A 19,378-nucleotide genomic window follows, 5' to 3' on the forward strand; every position below is an offset into this window, starting at 1 on the left:
CCTTTAGGCTTGTGTGTTTTTAATATTGATAACTTATTTTAATTTTTTTTTTATTTATTTACTTCTTGCGTAGGGTGGAGATCTCTTTGATGCTATCACCTCTACTAACAAGTACACCGAGCGGGACGCCAATGGAATGCTGTATAACCTAATGAGCGCCATTAAATATCTGCACAGCTTGAATATCGTCCACCGAGATATTAAACCAGAGAATCTGTTGGTAAGTATGTTCATCCCACCATGCCAACCATCAGAAATGTGTGAATCTGCAGCCCATCATGTCTACATTTATTTTGATGTGTGGAAATGAGTATAACGAGTGAGTGATTTTTCTACAAGAAACTGTGTCCTTGTAAATAGAATATGGGGCACTTGTCTATAAGCAACTACCCTGTGTGCTAATGCCCGCATTGCATTAGTATTATTACCTATTTGCACCCTTGTCTACCATCTGTATAACTTATAACTTGGTAGGCTACCAAGAGCTCTCACCCTTCCAGGGGATTGGCTTTGTGAAGGGGCGGGGCTAGCTGCATGTAGGAGTGGAGCTTTTAGTTAGTTGGTGGGGGGGTGAGTGGGCGTGGCCAAACACTACTCCCCTAACAAGAGAAAGAAGAAATTGACCTAGAGACTCGGGAAAGCAAGGCACCACCAGGAGACTCCAGGTCAAACCTGAACCCCAGTGAGGATACAGAGCTACTTAGATGGAAAATGGGTTGTAATACGAGCTTGGACAAGATATGTTTTATATATATATATATATATATATATATATGTTCCTAGTAGGCTATATGGCAGGGCTGTAGCAGTCATATGTCAGTATATTTAACATTTAACATTGTTAGGTGGAATATGAAGAGAACTCTGTAAGGAGCTTGGGTTTACAAGGTCTTAGGCAATCTTTCAGTTTTGATGTCTACAGCCTGCAGCATGCTATAATGCCAAAAGAAATGGCTAGGATAAAAATGACCCACTGAGAATGTATTAATATTGTTTCTGGAAGATCAATTTTAAAATTCGGAATAAACAATAGGAACTGAACTCAACAGAAATGAGGTTTAGGTGTGCGTGTAGAGTAAAAATAACACTCTTAGATGAAGGATAAATTATTGGCAAAGATGCCTGAAACGTAAACATTCAGTAAATGATTCCGTAAACATCGGAAGTACATTGTCTCTGTAAATAAATTCTCACTATAATTATTTTGTCGTACATACCTAGGTAATTGTAGATAGAACCTGAACACAACATCTATAATTTTTATCTTGGGATACAACTTTGTGCATAAAATAAAAAATTGGTACATTTATATAATAATTGGCAGCAGGGCAGAGGATGCTGGATCTTGCCCTGTGCCAAAATGCAGAAATGGGTTCCAGAAATGGTCAGTGGCCAAGACAAGCAGGTCATGTGTTCCTGAAGCTTGCCTTTTAACAGCAGAAAGATAATTTACCCATGGCTCATATTTATAGACCAAAAGTGGCATGCACTACCTAAAAGGAACAGGATTAAGACATATGTGGCAATCTCTGTATGGGAATATATTCCAGCAGAATTATATCTGGGTCCCCATCCATTATACACATTGGAGTTCTTTAACCTCCACTAAATTACATTTGTCAAAGTTCCCAGCAGTCCTGGTTCTTGCGGGGCAGTCCAGGTTTTTGGGCACTGTCCTGCTTTTGTAGGCAGTTGGGGATCAATTGCCAGTTGGGGAGATCCTCTGTAAAATAGAGGTCTATGCTGTTGCATGAATAGTAAGATATCAATAACCAAGCTGAACCCTGATAACCTGCTTTCCATGCTTTCATTCAGTTTGTTACATAAAATAAATAATTATTAGGAAAACAACAGAATTATGGCTACCGTTATACACACATACATAATTAACATAGCTGAACTAATGAGGTTCAAATATAATTTGAATTACTGAACAAAAATAATTTTACTAATCCTTTCAACTTTGAAAGATACAGATATTATGTTTATCCAGCAACTGCTAAAGAAATTCAAGTAAGCTGTTATTAATCTGGTATCCTTTTAAATGGATCATAACTCATAGGGCAATTAACTAATTTGCAAATAACATTTGTGTTATTTTGTGGCGGCGCTGTACATATAATAACATATAATAACATTCTAATGGAAATCCATTGGAAACATGATTTTATTCACCCGCAGTGGGAGTTTAATGATTAGCTCTAATTATTTTCTCGTGTGGTTCTTTTGTTACACTGGAATTTTTTCCTTAAAGCGTGCAGCAAAAAAAGTATCAGATTCATCAGATTGAGTTTTAGCGCTGCACGTTCCTTGTATGGTAGAATCAGCAGGTTTAAATTAGGGCATCTCTGTGAAACTGCAGTTTTAAAAACCATCGGTTGTGTTTAATAATGTGGTATTTTTATGGTATTTAATAAGCTCCGGAGAGTGATTTTTTTGGCAACTACCATCTGTGAAGCCTGTTAGTAAATCTTATACAGCATTCACAGTGTGTGTGGTAATAGATTGCATATGATCGAGTGTAATTATCTGTGGATGCAGTCAATTATTTTCTGCAATTACGCCGTTTTACTGCTGAGTTAAACCAGGGCACGAACCACACTGAGAGCCATTTGTTTATTGAGTACAAAAAGTGGAGTGATATTGGTTTTTATTATGAACATACTGTCAGACATAATATTGGGTAATTTAGTTATGTTAATTTATTTATGCTTTATTTATTCTGTAATTTAAAACACGTAATCTCTATGGTAAACTCACTTCTGTTTCGTTTTGCTGCACATGCCCTTTTAAGTGCCATAAAGCGTGTGGTGGTATTAAGATTTTTTTATGTAGAAACATACTCTTAGAGAAAGTAATGGATTGGATTTACTAAAAGAGCTATTGAGGTTGTGTGATAGACACTGGAGACACCATCAGTGATGGTTCGTGTTTGGATACTGTAGTTACATTTCTTGCATGTTGCGATGGATACAATGACGCCAGGTGCCTTCGATAGTTTTATTTTCGACCACCACCAGCTATGTTTATTATTATACCTTATTGGGATTAGGGTTGCCACCTTTTGACGAGCATTTTCCTGGACGTTCATTGAGTGGTTGTTCCTGACACTATGGCCAGGGTTTGATAATAGGTATGGTTTTACCAGTAGCAGCTAAAATGTTTAGTTTGGTATAGAGAGAAAGGGAGAGAAAGAAAGTCAAGGAAGAAAATAGTGAAAGGAGAAATTGGCAAGAGAAGAGAGAGAGAGATGGGGAGAGAGAATAGAAGAGAGAGAGATTTCTACAGAATCTGCAGTGTTGGTTACTTCTTCAGTCTATAAACCTCAAGCAACCTCCTCTGATCCTTCTCTCTCTGTCAATGACCTCGTTGGGTGCGGCAATCAGGTGTTTTCACTTGTCTAAAGGTTGTTTATCGCCCCAGTGCAGAATGTAGACTATCATGGCCACCCGCCATGCCTCTGTTTTCCAGGACATAAAGAGGTAAATCTGGGACCCATGACTTACCTCTTAATTCTCGAGTCACCAGAATGAGGAATCGGCACACACCAAAGGAACTCAGGTGCTTAACTGTGCCAGGAAGGGCCAGCTCCCCAGTAGATCAAAATAAATAACTTGATAAAGACCTCATTGTGACTGTATGCATAGCTTCTTCTTTTTACAATACTTCCCCTGGCTGCTCATATGTTGCTATAGTCAACCATGATATGGTCGCGTGTTCAAGCATGGCGCCAGAAATGCTTGATTTTCTACTTTATACTTTTTGAAGGAAAAGAACACAACTTTTCTTGAAATTATAACCCCCCAGTGCCTGATAAAACCAATAATCAGTTAGAAAAGCCCAAGACCTGCACAGAACTCCTCAAAAAGAAATGAGAGTGCTCACCACAAACATGGAAGTTCTCACAGAGAGCATTCTAGAAGTTATGTCTTACTGCCAAGCTGTGACGTTTAACAGAAAGTTGTAGCCAACCCATACCGGGGTATAACATCAACTGACCTGGATCGCGGGTAAGATATGGAAAGTTCCCCCATGCACAAGGACCCAAACACAGAAGCATTAGTTCCCTTCTTCTCACATGATTAGCCCACATCAGCTATATTTATAATGTATATGCAGAGGCAGTGAATTGCCGCTGTTTCTTGCCTGCAAGTCTGTATATAACATCATATTTTCACTTACTAAAGAATAAATGGCTCCGGATAATCTATAAAACTATTTTTATGCGAAAGCATTGCAGCATCTATAAAAAGTGTGACTCCATAATACCATAATGGAAATGTACAGTGCAAAATATAAAATATACATTTTCTCACACGTTAGGTACCGTATTTCCAGTGAGATCTCAAACGCCGACCCTTTTAATTATGTGTATTGAATACCAACAAGTGTTTTCCATTAATAGCCATAAACACATTGCTGGTCTCCACAACATAAAATAATAGCTTATTATCCACTCAAATCCTCGTAACAATGAACACAGTCACGCCATATGTTCAGCGCAAAAACCAAAGCAATGGGGACTATGTTATTAATGTTTTTGTTCAAGTTGTTTTCAAAGAGAATTTTATGGATACCATTACATGTGTTCCCTTTAAACAGATGTGTTTAACTAGATGTGGTTTCAAAAGAATTATAATTGTGTTTAAGTGTCATCTATGCATCATCCTTCTTTGGAGCTGAAACAGACAAGTGTGGCTCTCAGTAAGAGTAAGTCTAGCGTAGATGATGAGATGCAGTTGTTTCTGCTCATTAAAGGAACACAGGATAGCCTTGCGTGCCAAGGATTGCATCAGAAACACATGAACCAATGTGCTCCCTGTTCTGTCACTGCCAGATAAAGGTTGCAGAAAAGCAACAAAAAGAGATTGTCCTCTTGTATGGTTCACCAGTTCATAATACACACTACCGTTCAAAAGTTTGGGGTCACTTCGCTTGTTGATGGCAAACAAGGACATTTTGAGCTGTGCTGACATAATTGCAAAATTCTAACGATTCATTAGCCTGTGGAGCACAGGAGTGATGGACAGAATTTGCTTTTCTTTTGACAACAAGGACATTTCTTAGTGACCCCAAACTTTTGAGCGATAGCGTACACTGCAGGGAACAGTAAAGTACATAACAAAATAGATACCCAGCAGAGGTGGGAGGTTTGCCAATAATTGATCCCTGTCTAGACTGGCCAGCTGGCACACTCAGCAAATGGCCGTTACTCAAAGGCCATACCTGTCAACTTCCCAGATTAGGCTACCTTAGCTCTTTTTTTGGCTTTGTAAGGGGTAGGGCTAACCACAGGATTGGGGCAGGGTAGAGAGTGTGTGTGGTCACATGTCCCGCCAGAAACAAATGAAGAGGGCCTGAGAAATTTGGGAAACAGAGCTTCACCAAGATACTCTGGGTCAATCCCAAAGAGTTTCCAGGTATGTCAATGGCGTTTCTCACAAGTACCTATCCTGTCCTTTAGTGCGTGGCCACCGGCCAGCCTGGTGCTGCAGTTTACTGAAATGTAACTCTTAAAAAGATGTATTCTTCCAATGTGTTAAAAACATAAGTATCGCATTGTCCTTGGGTTTGAGAAGAAAGCAGAGCTATAGGTTGCATATTGACACGTTGCTAACCATCACTGGTTATGCTGCAGAATACAGCGATAGGTTAATTGTAAATACGGCAACCATAGCTATAGCAAAAAGAATCAGTATTTTGTTATATTGAAAACAAGGGCTTAGCTAAGAGTAGCAGACACTTTATTATTTTGTACTCAAGGAGAAGCAGAGTCCATGTAATATCATATATCCTTACATTGAGTTAGTTTCCATGCAATATAAACTAAAATTAAGTAATTGAGTGATTTATACACAGAAAGCGTTATCTAGACAAGTTTATACCCTTTTGCTAAAAGGCTGACACTGGTTTTTCATGCATAAATAACACATACAATGCTTATCCAACTTAAGAACATAAGTGATATGGAGCAAACTGAGCAGTATAAAAAATCCATCTTAAGGCTACAGCTTTACATAGAAAAGTAAATTAACATCCATGATAATATAGTGTGGTGAGATTATTTAAATGGAACGAAGCATGTGTTAACATTTAAAATATACAATATAAAGAATGCATTGCATTACTGCCGCGGTGTAACACAAAATCAGACACAAGTACACGGAAACATGTAATGCGCTGGCAGTTGGCCCGTCTAGTCTACACATTTTTGCAGTAAAACGTCAAACCTCACTGGGTTTATGGCCTAGCCTTTTGTTCAGGATAATTTTATGCCTATCCTGTCAGTAATTGTACTTTGAATTGAAATTGTCATGTGATGTTGATGTACGTTGAATCTCGTCTGTATTAGTTGTAGGAAGTATATTCACTAAAAAAGAGAGACAATAGAGCAGGGCAAATGCCATAAAATGTCCACTCATTAAAAAGTTTGTGTTACGTTTTTGTTTTGCCCCTGTGCCAGGAATGCCCCTGTGCCAGGAATGCCCCTGTGCCAGCATGAGTGTTATCCCCAAAACAAATAAAGTCATTTCTGGTCTGTTTTTTTATGAGCGCGAAGGGTTTAACATATGTCTCCTGCATGTTCCTAATTCTGGATGAATACGAGATAATGAGGCAGACCAGCCACTTTGATGTTATCAGCAGCAGGGCACTCGGAATGATGTTGATGGACTCATGGAACTGCTCTCCTGATTAAATTGTATGTTCTCATGATATAATTTAAAAAACATCCAAACCAAATGGGAAAAACTACTAAGAACTATTAGGCCCGTCCAGCAGGAAGTGAAGCCAAGCATAAAATGCAGGGTTTGGCAAACGGCAAAGTCTCGTTTTAGCTACGAATGGGTCCAATTCTCTAAATATGGACTTCAAAGCATATTATTCTTTGTTGTTGTTGAATTTAAAAAAAATGTTTTTATTTAAGCTCGAAAATTGCTGTTCTTTGGTCATCGCAACTTGGAAACTTTTATTTAATAAGAGAAGTCTAAAGGTTGCTATCTCAGCGTATAACTTCACTAAATTCATATATAATTATATTTTCTGCTTTATGGTTGAAAATTAGTGTAATAGTTTTTATGAAAAAATTACCTGTGGTAGGTTGAGATCTGTTGAGTAGAGGAAGTTAAGATACCTTTTTCCATGGTATAATAATAAATATGTATTTCTCATTTTAATCACTATTTTAGAGGTCTCTTTAGACAGTATGTCCACCCTTTTATATCCGTTATAGACATCTTCACTGATTTGCTAGAACATTCTCAATATTTTCCAATTGCTTTTCCAGGTCTATGAACATCAAGATGGTAGCAAATCTCTTAAACTTGGTGACTTTGGACTTGCAACTGTGGTGGATGGACCTCTATATACTGTGTGTGGGACTCCGACCTACGTAGCTCCAGAAATAATTGCAGAAACCGGGTAAAGTTGCTTAATAGAAACAAATATTTTCATAATATAACACCACACACCAATGGTATATATATATATATATGTGTGTTATATATATAACAGTATATATTTTTCATTCATGTGATGTTGCCATTTTTGTATTATGTAATTAAAATGCTAGTGCTTACTTTTTAATGCACATTAGAGTCCAATGCATCTTACGGCATGCAAATTGGTGCAAGCATCCCTTAGTTGTTGGAGTTAGTCCGTGATGGGACTTCTTTCTTATTTTCCTTTTCCCATGGCCTGCTGTTACTGAAACAGGAAGCCTACTTAGGTAAGCTTCCTGTAAGTGTGGTATAGCAAAATATGCATTTTACCTTAATAAGAGGATGTTGGGTTCCTTCAAATGACGTCAACATGAAGGCTAACTCAAACTTGCTAAATAGTGAAATCCTGATGCCCTCCTCCATGGCTCATTTGACTGTAGCAAATATGTTCAGCGGAAGAGAAATGGAAAACATATCGCACCATTTTGAAATGTATGTGTTTAATTCTGCAGTGTATATAAACGTGTTTTTATCTGTATAGGTACGGCTTGAAGGTGGATATCTGGGCTGCTGGAGTAATCACTTACATCCTGCTATGTGGCTTTCCACCATTCCGTGGGTATGTGCGGAGTACTCGCTCAAAGGGTGCTAAAGGGAAATTGTTCTCATGGAAAACTAATAGATCATATGTATTCACAGCGTTGTTAATCAGCAGTATAATCATTTTTACTAACCCAGCCATGTTAATAAAATATTCGGCAGAGGATCACAAGACAATTTATACCAATGCTGTGCCGTGATCGGAATCTGCCTCATTTAGCCAGCATAAAGTGCAATTATTGGCTGTTGAATATATCATTGTGTTACAAGCAATACAAATTGTGTGTACATATGCTAGAAAAGTGAAGGAGGGCCCTTTCTAATTGTGGAATACAAAAAAAACAGGTTACCGTTTTCAGAGACGTTACCAATGTTTAGCTATAATAGATACGTGTGTTTGGTGCAACCACAAAGTGGAAGGTCCTTGTGCCGTCAACCTTTGCTTTGTGTCATATGATTTGTTATAATTGCTTGAGTTGATATTTTTCATGTATATTTTCCTTAGCAGCGGAGATGACCAGGAAGTGCTCTTTGATCAAATTCTAATGGGACAAGTGGATTTTCCATCTCCTTATTGGGACAATGTTTCAGATTCTGCAAAGGTAGTTTTTTTTAAAAATAAAAGTATTGGAAATAACTTTCTGAATTTCTTTGGTCTGGAAGGATCTAGAGCTAGGAGAAACCTAAAACATTTTGGCAGGTTCCACAAAATAAAGCCATTTTAAAAATAGTAATTTTCCATATACTCACTAGCTGTGGTATGGCTGTGACCCACCGAGCTCCCTGTAGAAAGACAATGTGACGCAGTTGAATCATTTCAGATATACTAAGATAATCAGGGTACTCCAGAAAGTAAGGTCTCAGTAGATGATGTATTGATTTTCGGGTGTTTAGCTGGAGGCATGTTCTGGATGATCAAATTGCACATCTTAATAAAATACCATGATGTTTGTAGCAGGTAGAGGAGCACCATCACAGTGCTAGAATCATATACAAAGACATATACAACTCTATTTGGTATTATCTCAGATTTCACCTGCATAGGTAAACATTTCAGGCTTAGCAGTTTATATCGCTGTGTGATCATTTGGCTTTCGTATTACATGAGCATAAATGGCATAAGATTTATTTTTGCTTTATTTCCCAATAACTACAGAAAATGGATACATTGATTATTTTAATGTTAAAATTTTGTAAAAAATGCAGAAACAAAAGGTGACGAAAGTTCTCTTCACAAGAGCTTACAATCGAGGAGACCGATCCCTGTATGGCAATACAGAATGCAGTACATTTGGCCTCGTTCCTTTCATTTACATTTTCCTACTTACCTTACAATTCTCTTTGATTGATAGCCACCCTTCTTGTCTGTTTTTTAGGAACTCATCACCATGATGCTTCAGGTAGATGTTGATCAGCGATTTTCTGCTCTGCAAGTTCTTGAGCACCCATGGGTCAATGTGAGTTCTAAGCTGAATTTGCACAAAAAATCTATAAGTTTAGTACTAAAGTAAGAGGAGCTTCCCGTGAAATGTTTCTTAAAATATGAACCAGTTTGTATCTATCGTTTATGAGTTTCCTACATTCTTTCTTTGGAGTTTTCTACATTTTTTTCTACTCTAATGAATATTAAACATTTTTATTGTTATATCCAAAATAATGTTATCTTGATAAATAGTCATATACAGGCATTTAATGAAAATTAGCATTTAATTTATTCAAGCAGCTTATTTTCAAACGCCGTTGCACACTTAGGAATATATCATCTCGATCTGACTGTATCACTATTCACTCCAAAAGGGTACAACATGTAATATAAATAAATAAAATACTTTTGCTTGTCACGTAAGGTCTCTCCAGTGCTGTAAACTTACAGCTTTGAGGCCTCATCTTCAGCCCATAGGAAGAGTCCATCCCAAAAATAAAATAAAAATAAATTGATAAAAAAAAATAACGTCAAAGCAAAACTAACAAAAAATCCAATCTGCACAGGGGTGATACATGTCCTCTATTTGGACAGGAGATTATATATATATATATATATATATATATATATATATATATATATATATGTATATATATATATACGCCTGTGTAACCAGCGACACCTAGTGGCTGAATATTGTAACACATATTCAGTTAGTTTCTGTGTGATTCTGTTTGATTATTGTAAAATTGGTATCTGTCTCTTGCAGGACGACGGTTTGCCAGAAAACGAATATCCCCTGTCAGTGGCTGGAAAGATTAAGAAACACTTCAACACTGGTCCCAAACCCAACAGCACTTCCGCAGGAGTCTCTGTCATAGCAGTAAGCATACGGATTATATAGTCTTCATCATTTGTCTTAGTAAATCCCTGCTTTGTGTCTGTGATAGAGCTTGTATATTAATGGCAATATTTTACCATTAGATATGTAATATTAACAGAGTAACTAGTCGTGTCCTCAGACCTCCATTCAACAAGGTGTCCTATTACCAACTATAGCATTTGGAAGAATTCACATCGTTATTTTTATATTAAGATTGAAGCTGTGTAAATTATATATATACATGTGCTATATATATATATATACAAATAGGCCCTTTGAAATCTTCATTGGGGGATCCACAAAGAAATCCTTCAAATACTTCTAGGCAGAATCCAGGCTCTGACTCTCATGATGCTCTGGTCAGCACCATGGAACTCATAGAGCATGGAAGAAACAAACATTCTCCTCAATTCATGATACATTTTCGTAATTTAGCTGTTCGTTGCCTGGACAGGACTTGTTTAACGAGTTAATGTAGTGTTCAGATATATATTATACTAATTAACGTACATAACCCAAACAGTAATAATAATAGTACCAATATATAGACTACAGCTGTATATGAATAGAATCATGGGAATACAAATTATTTGGACAGATCTGTTTGAATTTAGATAAATTGCTAATCACATTTTAATAATAAATTGTGTCACCCCCCCTTTTTTTTGATGATGGTAAATAGACATATAGCTCCGCTATTCAATATGCTAAAGTATTCTAAAATTAAATGATACACAATACAAAATGTGTTATTTTGATCTGTTATACATTACATATAAACAAAATTCACAAAATCTACCTAGATCCGTAGTTAACCCCTTATGGACAATGGGCGGTCCCTAAACCCATTGAAAACAATGCATCTTGAGCCCGTACATGTACGGGCTTTGTCATTAAGAGGTTGAAGGGAACATGATTATAAACTCCCACATAAACTAAAATCACACATATTTTATATTGTTTTTCAATTGTCCTTTTTGCTGTAGCTACACACCCTTATAACCCCTGGGGATGGTTGGAAAGGGTTGTCGGATTAGCCGCTTTTAACTAGGCATCTAAGATTTCAACAATTTTGAAGCCAGCTATCAACATGTACAAATATTTAAATGGGCTTTGGCTTGCATAGTGGTCGTTCTTCCCCAGAGCATATAAAAAATATAATTCAGACCTAAGACCTTATCAACTATGTTCCAAAATAAAGAAGAAGAATGAACTTTTTTTCTTTTTAACAAATAATTTATACCTACATCAAGGTCATATAAGTATTTCTTCCTATTATTCCATTGACTTAGACCAGCTCAACAACCTAACCCCACAATTCCTTTAGTAGGTGGAACTGGCCTTTAAAAAAATATCTATTGTTTCAATTTCCCTGGGACGGTATTAATATGCCGGCTTGGAATATGTTGTTTCTTAAATTTTAAAAAAAAGGAGAAAAAGTCAAACCAGTATCATTTTACTTGGCAGAAATACATTTATTTTGGCATTTTATCAATATAGCAATAGAATCCATGTAAGCCAAACCCTTTAAGATTAGTTATATAGCTTTGCAGCATTTAACATCAGAGCCGAATATAATCCTTTAAATTTCATACAGATGTGACGCAATTAGTGTGCAGCTAATGATTAGCATGTACCACTGTACACTCTAGATTCACTTTAAGGTGTTAGGATCTGTTAATGTATGCCTGCACCCAAATTTCCATGCTTTCTCCCTATTAGCAGGTGCATGCTGTTCTAAGCCATTAAGCTGTGCTATGTCCAGTACACTTGATCAGAGTAATCCAACAGGTAGAACACTAGCTGCTGTAGAACTAAAACATCCATAGGTGAGAAAATAGATGACATCACAACACAGTACCGGGAGGAAATGTGATGTCACGGCCTACTTTGCCTGCATTCAATAGCACACTATATTCACAAACAGCTTTGACTGTACTCTTATCCTAGCAATAGATTACTTGATTTGGACTTTGTGTATGTACAGTAGAGGTACAGTGCAAACCAAATTGGGGCTAAATTTTGGCAGATCAAAGATTGGTACAGGATCATGGGAGTTGTAGTTAAACAGCATGCCGTTTTCTACCTGTTGGATAAACCTTCCATAGAAAGGTAGTTCTATAAGCTGTATTTATCAAAGGTACTTCTGGTTCAAAGTTAAATCATCAGTAAGCTTCATTGGTTTCCATGGGAATTCCTCTAATCTGCACATGCATTGTGTTTTATTAATGTCTCAATTTCAATTGGACTATTGTCAATGATATGAATTAGGGTGTGGATTACTCACCTCTTTGAAAGAAGATATTAGAATCAAGTTATAAAAATACACATGAACTAGCCGACAAGTAAGTAATATAGAATAACTACATATTTTATTAGAACAGTTTAGTTGCAGCATTGCTTTTTTCCTGAAGTTGCTTACCTTAGCATGGAAATTACCTGTTCTCATGTTAAGTTTTTTTTCCCTTTCATTAATTATTGGCTTTCTCTTTATATTAACTGCACATTTCCTATTTGCATGCCTTCCAATGATTTAAATGTTGCAGTTATTCTTGCACATTGCATTTTTTATGTTCATTGTTCATATGTATTATGTTTTCATTGCTCACATGGACGACTGTAAGTGACTAAAAAGAAAAACTCCGACCGCCAGCACGCTTGTCCATGAGAGATTATGCATCAAAAGTTTTTACAAAACATTCTAACAAGCTATTGTACATTTTATTATATATATTTGTGCTGAGTTTGTAATAGACATGGCAGCACCAAAACATGCCATGTGCCAGATGCTTAAAGCTAAAATGTGTAATGTAAATAATGAACTATATATAGATATATGGGTCTATTCCCTAAAGAGAGAATTGGCAGAAAAGAGTGGCTTCCATTTCCTTATTTCAATATACATTATGAAGGGCTAACATTGGCACATTTCTCTAGCAAGAAGGCCTGAAATGTCCCTATCTAATACGTGGCCAGCAAATGTATAGTGAAGCCAAGAAATAAAACAGTAACTCTCCTTTTAATAAATAGACCCCAAGGTTCCTTAATGTTAATGCTGGTGCCTAATTTATTCTGTGCTATCTTATATTCATCACTATGGAAAACTTGTTTCCTGGTTCTTAAAAATATAAGGTTGGCTTTTAACATATTCTGCCTGGCATCTTAATTCTACATAGATTTCTCCAGCGATGGCCTGCTGTGAAGTGTGGTTTTTATTATAATTATTATACAGGAAGTGACCTGTATGGCACCAGACAGGAAGTGAGCCAGTAGAAATCTACTTTCCTCAGTGCCAAAAACCTTTTTATCAATATAGAATCTAGGAAATAGTGATGTTTAAATGCTATGAACTATTAATACATATTTACAGGTTCCAAACCTGTAACAAAAGTAAAGTATCTAGCTGAGACTAGAAATACAGACGTAACATAATAATTATAGATTAATCACATATCCTATGAAATGTTGTATGTTAATGGAATTTAGGTTCCCTAGGTGTGCAACCTGATGTGTAAGATAAAAAAACCATGTTACTTTCAATTAGAATCCTTTTCAGCTTGTATCTTGTCCTATTTGAGAGGAGGTGCAGACCACATCTTTGTCTCATGGGTCAGTTACTGTGTCTTTTGACATCATGCTCTATTTTCTGTATTTCTTTTGTTGTTGGATTTTTTGCATTTCCTTTCCAAATTAATTACTCCCCAGTGGAGCTGTTCATTAGTACATGTGACATGTGGCATCACATTACAGGTATTAATAAATAACTTTGCTAAAACCAAAAATGTTCTTTTCAAGGCAAACATATATCCCACACACTGGTTTTGTACAGTATGAGTATAAAATTTGCCACATGACAAGCTTTGAAATGCAATGCCTATATACCATCTGCAGCATTAAATGAAATGCAGTAGTCACATGATTTTTGTGGACATGTCACAGTGTCCAAATGGAGAATATAGGAACTGAAGGGTTCACCTACACATAGCACTTACACAATTTTATACAAATTTGGACAACTGTCCATAAGGCTGAAGTCCCTTTACATTTCATTTGTGTCATCTTCCCATGGGCTGAAAATGAGGCTTGAGAAGCTGGACATTTTTTTATACAAGCGGAGAGAATAGTTTGTTTCCATTGTAAAGGAATGGCATTTGGCCCAGAGGGCAAGTTCAGCTAAGTTGCCTAGTAATAAAGCTGCACAAAGTACATATACACACAATGTACCTGCCCAAACACTTACAGTGGTTGTAAGAGAAGGTGCACAGAAAGAATAAATGCTGCCCAAAGTTCTTGTTAATTTAGGCAGCCTGGCAGCTGTATGTTAAAATGCAAGTAGAGGCACTTGCTTCGGGCGCGGCTGCGAGGGGTGCACAGACGTCCGATCAGCAGCTGCAAGACTGGTTGGGGAAATCACAATCCTTTAACTGGCCCAACATTAGGGAGCGCGATATCTGTCACTTCAGACCTCAGCTTCTGTGCTCCCTAATCACTACACGCTGGCAACTGATGCTGAGCGCCGGGATATGACGTCATATGACAGCAGTGTATGTGTATATATGTGTGTGGCACTACACGCTGGCAACTGATGCTGAGTGAATGTGTATATATGTGTGTGGTTTTCTAAGCTCATGTGTGTGTATGGGCAGGTGTGTGTACGAGCACTATAAGTATTTCTGTGTTTGTGAGAATGGTATGTGCATATGTGTGTGTAAAGGCAGGAGTGTGTGTAAGGGCAGTGTATGTGTATATGTGTGTTAATGGGCAGGTGTGTATAAGGGCAGTGTATGTGTATTTATGGGCAGGTATGTGTGAAGGCAGCGTGTAAGGGCAGTGTATGTGTGTATATTTGTGTTTATGGGCAGGTGTGTATAAAGGCATTGTAAATGAACAGTCGTGTGTAAGGGCAGTGTATGTGTTTATGCGTGTTTATGGGCAGGTGTGTGTAAGGACAGTCTATGTGTATCTGTGTTTTTGGACAGGTGTGTGTGGGCAGGTGTGTGTAAGGGCAGTGTATGTGTATATGTGTGTTTATGGGCAGGTATGTGTAAAGACAGTGTATACGGGCAGTCATGTGTAAGGGCAGTGTATGTGTATATGTGTATTTATGGACAGGTTTGTGTAAAGGCAGTGTATATGAGCAGATGTGTGTAAAGGCGGTATATGTGTATATGTGTGTTTATTGGCAGGTGCGTGTAAGGGCACTGTATGTGTATATGTGTGTTTATGTGCAGGTGTGTGTAAAGGAAGGGGTGTGTAAGGGCAGTGTATGTGTATACATGTGTTAATGGGCAGGTGTGTGTAAAGGCAGTGTGTGTGGGCAGTCGTCTGTAAAGGCAGTGTATGTGTATATGTGTGTTTATGGACAGGTGTGTGTAAAGGCAGTGTGTGTGGGCAGGCATGTGTAAGAACGGTGTATTTGTGTGTTTATGTGTAAAGGCAGGGATCTGTAAAGGCAGTGTATGTGTGTTTATGGGCAGTTGTGTGTAAGGCCCAAATATATATGTGTATATGTGTGTGTTATGGGCAGTTTTGTGTAAGGGCTGTGTATGTGTATATGTGTGTTTATGGGCAGCTGTGGATAGAGGCAATATGTAAGGGCAGTGTAAATAAAATAGCCTCTGTAAAAAATAAAATAGCTGGGGGGCACAATTTTCCATTCTTGCCTAGGGCGCAAAAGGAGCTAGCTACGGATCACGGCAATTGTCCCCCTGCCAGGCTGTCACCCTCCCCTCTTCCTGTGACATTTGTCACTCACCTGCTCAGTGTGAGTCCTTTTAGGGACCCAAACCCCGCTGTGCCGCATTTTTTTTCTACACTTATCTGCCTCTTCTAGGAAATGGTAGGGTTAATGTCAGAGGAAAGTGCATTGCTCAATCTTCTCAGCATAGATATTTCTGGCTGTTCATTTTTTGTGCTACTTTAATCTCAAACCTGTTACTCATTTTTAGGTTGCTCAAAATGGCAAATTAGAAATGAATAAAAGTTTAAACAACTCATACATTAATTATACTATGTAGCCTTATGTTTAAGAATACCTTAACACCTAATTGTTAGCTCTGCAGCATACATGACATACATGACGTGTCTTTATAAAACCTACACAAAAAACAATACATGTGCTTAGATTGCATTTACTTAAATGTACAAAAATGTTAATTCGTTTAAATGCTGGAAAAAATTCACCGCAGTCTTCTTGAGCATATATTTAATATCTGAGTAATGACCAAATAAGAGTTAACACAGAACTCCTTTTGGTGTAATGGAGCTGTGCCATGAGTTGTTCACCAAACTGGCATGGTAGGGGTTAATTACAGGACTGCATTTTAAGACTCTTTTTTTTCATTCTTTTTAAGAAACCTCAAAATATCTGAGTTCTCAGATGACAACCTTTCAATGGTCTCAAATCATAGCTCAAGAAACTGTCTCAAAAGCATGTCTACAGTGGGCTGTAGTTCATCAGTTTGTTTAACCAAAGATTTGAAGGCTGACCTTCGGCTCTTGTTATGGGGTTTAGATATTTGCAGCAGATGTGAATCTGTCAAAGCCATAAAAAAATCACAAATATTGGGAATCGGTGAAAGATACTGCTCCTGGTACCAATTACTAACTGTATATGATTTACCAAATACAGTGTAACTCAATACACTTCCCATTATTTATACGAGCTCAGGTTTATTCAGAAAGTGATAAGTATATACTTCCATAAAGACAACCATAGTTCCGAGCCATTAATCAATGTAATCTAATTGAATGTAAGCCCATGCAACTAGGCAGGAGCTAGGGACTCAGCTATGTGACTGCCCAATTGGTGAGAAAAAAGTATTTGGAAAAATACCGCAGAACACGGTTATCTGGGGTTCAGATGGTTACACACTCAGCTATCATTGTTTGTTTTAGTGAAGTTTGGCAGGGACAGGGAATCTCTGTCACTCTGTCGGGCAAACCGGGTGGATCGGTGGCATATGGCACTGTACGCTTAGTCTTTCAGCATACAGCTGCTGGCGGGATACACGCTGCCATGCCCTGCAAAAGTGTAAGTGTGCATGAACCTGTGTGTATGTAGATTATCGGCAGGTGCCCCTAAAGTCCCAGGGTCAATTTTAATCAACAATGCAGCCCTGTACTCTGGACTATAAATCCTACCAATTAGTATTATGAGACGGAATGCAAAAAAAATATACAGAAAGGGCAACACACAACCTAAAAAGCTTTATAAAAAACATAAAAGGCATATACATTCAGATTCCCGGATTGCTGCAAGAATAATAATTATAATGTGACCAATAAGTGCACAAAACAAAGCACAAATTCAGCACGTACCCAACAAATACCATTGAAAAACCCCCCCATTACGCCAAAGGACCCCAAGTTTGGCGAGTCCGATCTAATTTTTCATGGCTATATTGCTACCCAGATCTGTTTTAACAATTGTATTCTAATAAGAAAACGTTGCTTAAAAAAATAAATTGCTTTTCCATAAATATACAATCATGGTTTTCCTTTTAGGCAGACTTTATATGGGGTCAGGGCATAATCTTTATTATAAGTGATGGCTGGAAGACAAATAACAATGGGACTAAACAGTAGACTTCTAATACTTTCCCCCAACGTGAACAGTCTCCATCCACCAAACGATATCCTGCTCATATCCAGGCGTTAAATGCCTATTCCATAATGGTTTTCATGTGGCATCAATGTTTATGTGCCTAGGGGTACTTAGAATGTAGATCTGGCCATGGAAATATGACTGCCCTACTTGCAATTTTACAACCTATAGGGATTGGGTTATAGAGAAACATAAGGTTTGGAGAAAGGGGAGAGATAGTATCATAGATGGAGGGCTTTACTGGATAGAGAAGCTGAAGAAGAGTCATGTAAGGAATATAAGAATTATATTATATATATATATATATATATATATTTATACACAGTTTAAATATTTCCTTAATATAACAGTTTGAGGGAAAGAAGTGATGAAATATGCCCTGATAAGAATCAGATTTTTACATGGAAAGGAATTTCCATTTTAAATAATGTTCCAATTAAGATTTGTCTGTGCCAAGATATGAGCTACTTGTTGAAAAACATCAGAACTCAAGGGGTTGATGTGAACTAAAAAACAATAATAATAATAATAATGAATCATACTCTTATATAATTGCATGGAAATTCCAAGTACAGTTCTAAAGTCAATGAGTAGCTATTTTCTTTTATACAATATCAAATAGCTTGATTTACAAATGGAGTTCTCTTCTGGAACGTACTAATGGAAAACATTCCATGAAGGTTATGTGAGGTTCTAGGCTTGCAGGGGATGTTCCATGGAGGAGCTCACAAGAGACCATGTCATTATTACATGTTGGATTGTCCATGTGTCCTATCAGAGCTGGGGGGGGGGGACTTTCACCCACATTCTAAAATGGCCCTGCAGAAAGTTTTGTGAAAAAAAACTGCGTGCCAATGGTATTACATATAGATGGTAGGATCAAATAATTTCCTATGCAGCAAGCTGGGTAGTGTCCCTTCCAGTAGGAGAGGTCCTGTGTGCATAGGCATTCATGGGACCTTGATTGTAGTCAAATGGGTGGCTCTGATTGCACACATTTCTTATGAAGTAATACACATTGGTTCCTGTTATGATGGCATAGCCTTTATCTATACATACTTATAATAACTACACCAAGCAACAGACAGTGAGAGAGAAGCCTCCCAAGTCCCCAACCACCAAGACTGCCCTCTGCCGGAGCATTCAAGATCCATACTCTAATATTAAGGACCAATATAGAAAATGCTGTATGATAAAGTAAATCAACCATTAGCATTTACTCTTTAAACGTATACGGTAGTACTTTAATGATTTTTTTTGGCAGTTCTTAAATTTGCATTTCGATTTCTTATTTTGTCCCATTGCTTGCACCGTGTCTGCCTGCCAGTAGATGGCTGCATCATATCAGTTAACATAAAATGTGCTATTATTACTATTGGTGAACTGCTAACACTAGACAAAAAATACAATAATACTCATGTCACCTT

At 37.4% G+C, this 19,378-nt stretch overlaps 1 protein-coding gene and 1 long non-coding RNA gene across 6 annotated transcripts in view; one reads left to right on the top strand and one right to left on the bottom strand.

Annotated features, from left to right (window-relative positions):
• LOC128474093 (uncharacterized) overlaps positions 1-19,378 on the bottom strand; it is a 165,327-nt gene that overhangs the window by 140,649 nt on the left and 5,300 nt on the right. The gene's annotated exons all lie outside the window — the stretch shown is intronic.
• Positions 1-19,378, top strand: part of DCLK1 (doublecortin like kinase 1) — a 133,841-nt gene that overhangs the window by 106,793 nt on the left and 7,670 nt on the right. For 4 of the 5 annotated variants that reach the window (XM_053456349.1, XM_053456347.1, XM_053456352.1 and 1 more), the window contains 6 exons: positions 74-220; positions 7,286-7,419; positions 7,981-8,058; positions 8,545-8,641; positions 9,416-9,496; positions 10,232-10,345. In XM_053456349.1, coding sequence (XP_053312324.1) covers positions 74-220; positions 7,286-7,419; positions 7,981-8,058; positions 8,545-8,641; positions 9,416-9,496; positions 10,232-10,345 — 651 coding nt within the window. The remainder of the gene's footprint in view (positions 1-73; positions 221-7,285; positions 7,420-7,980; positions 8,059-8,544; positions 8,642-9,415; positions 9,497-10,231; positions 10,346-19,378) is intronic. The other variant, XM_053456348.1, reaches the window with a different exon arrangement.

This window comes from Spea bombifrons, chromosome 2 (genome assembly GCF_027358695.1).
Source record: "Spea bombifrons isolate aSpeBom1 chromosome 2, aSpeBom1.2.pri, whole genome shotgun sequence".
In the NCBI taxonomy this organism is placed as follows: Eukaryota; Metazoa; Chordata; class Amphibia; order Anura; family Pelobatidae; genus Spea; species Spea bombifrons.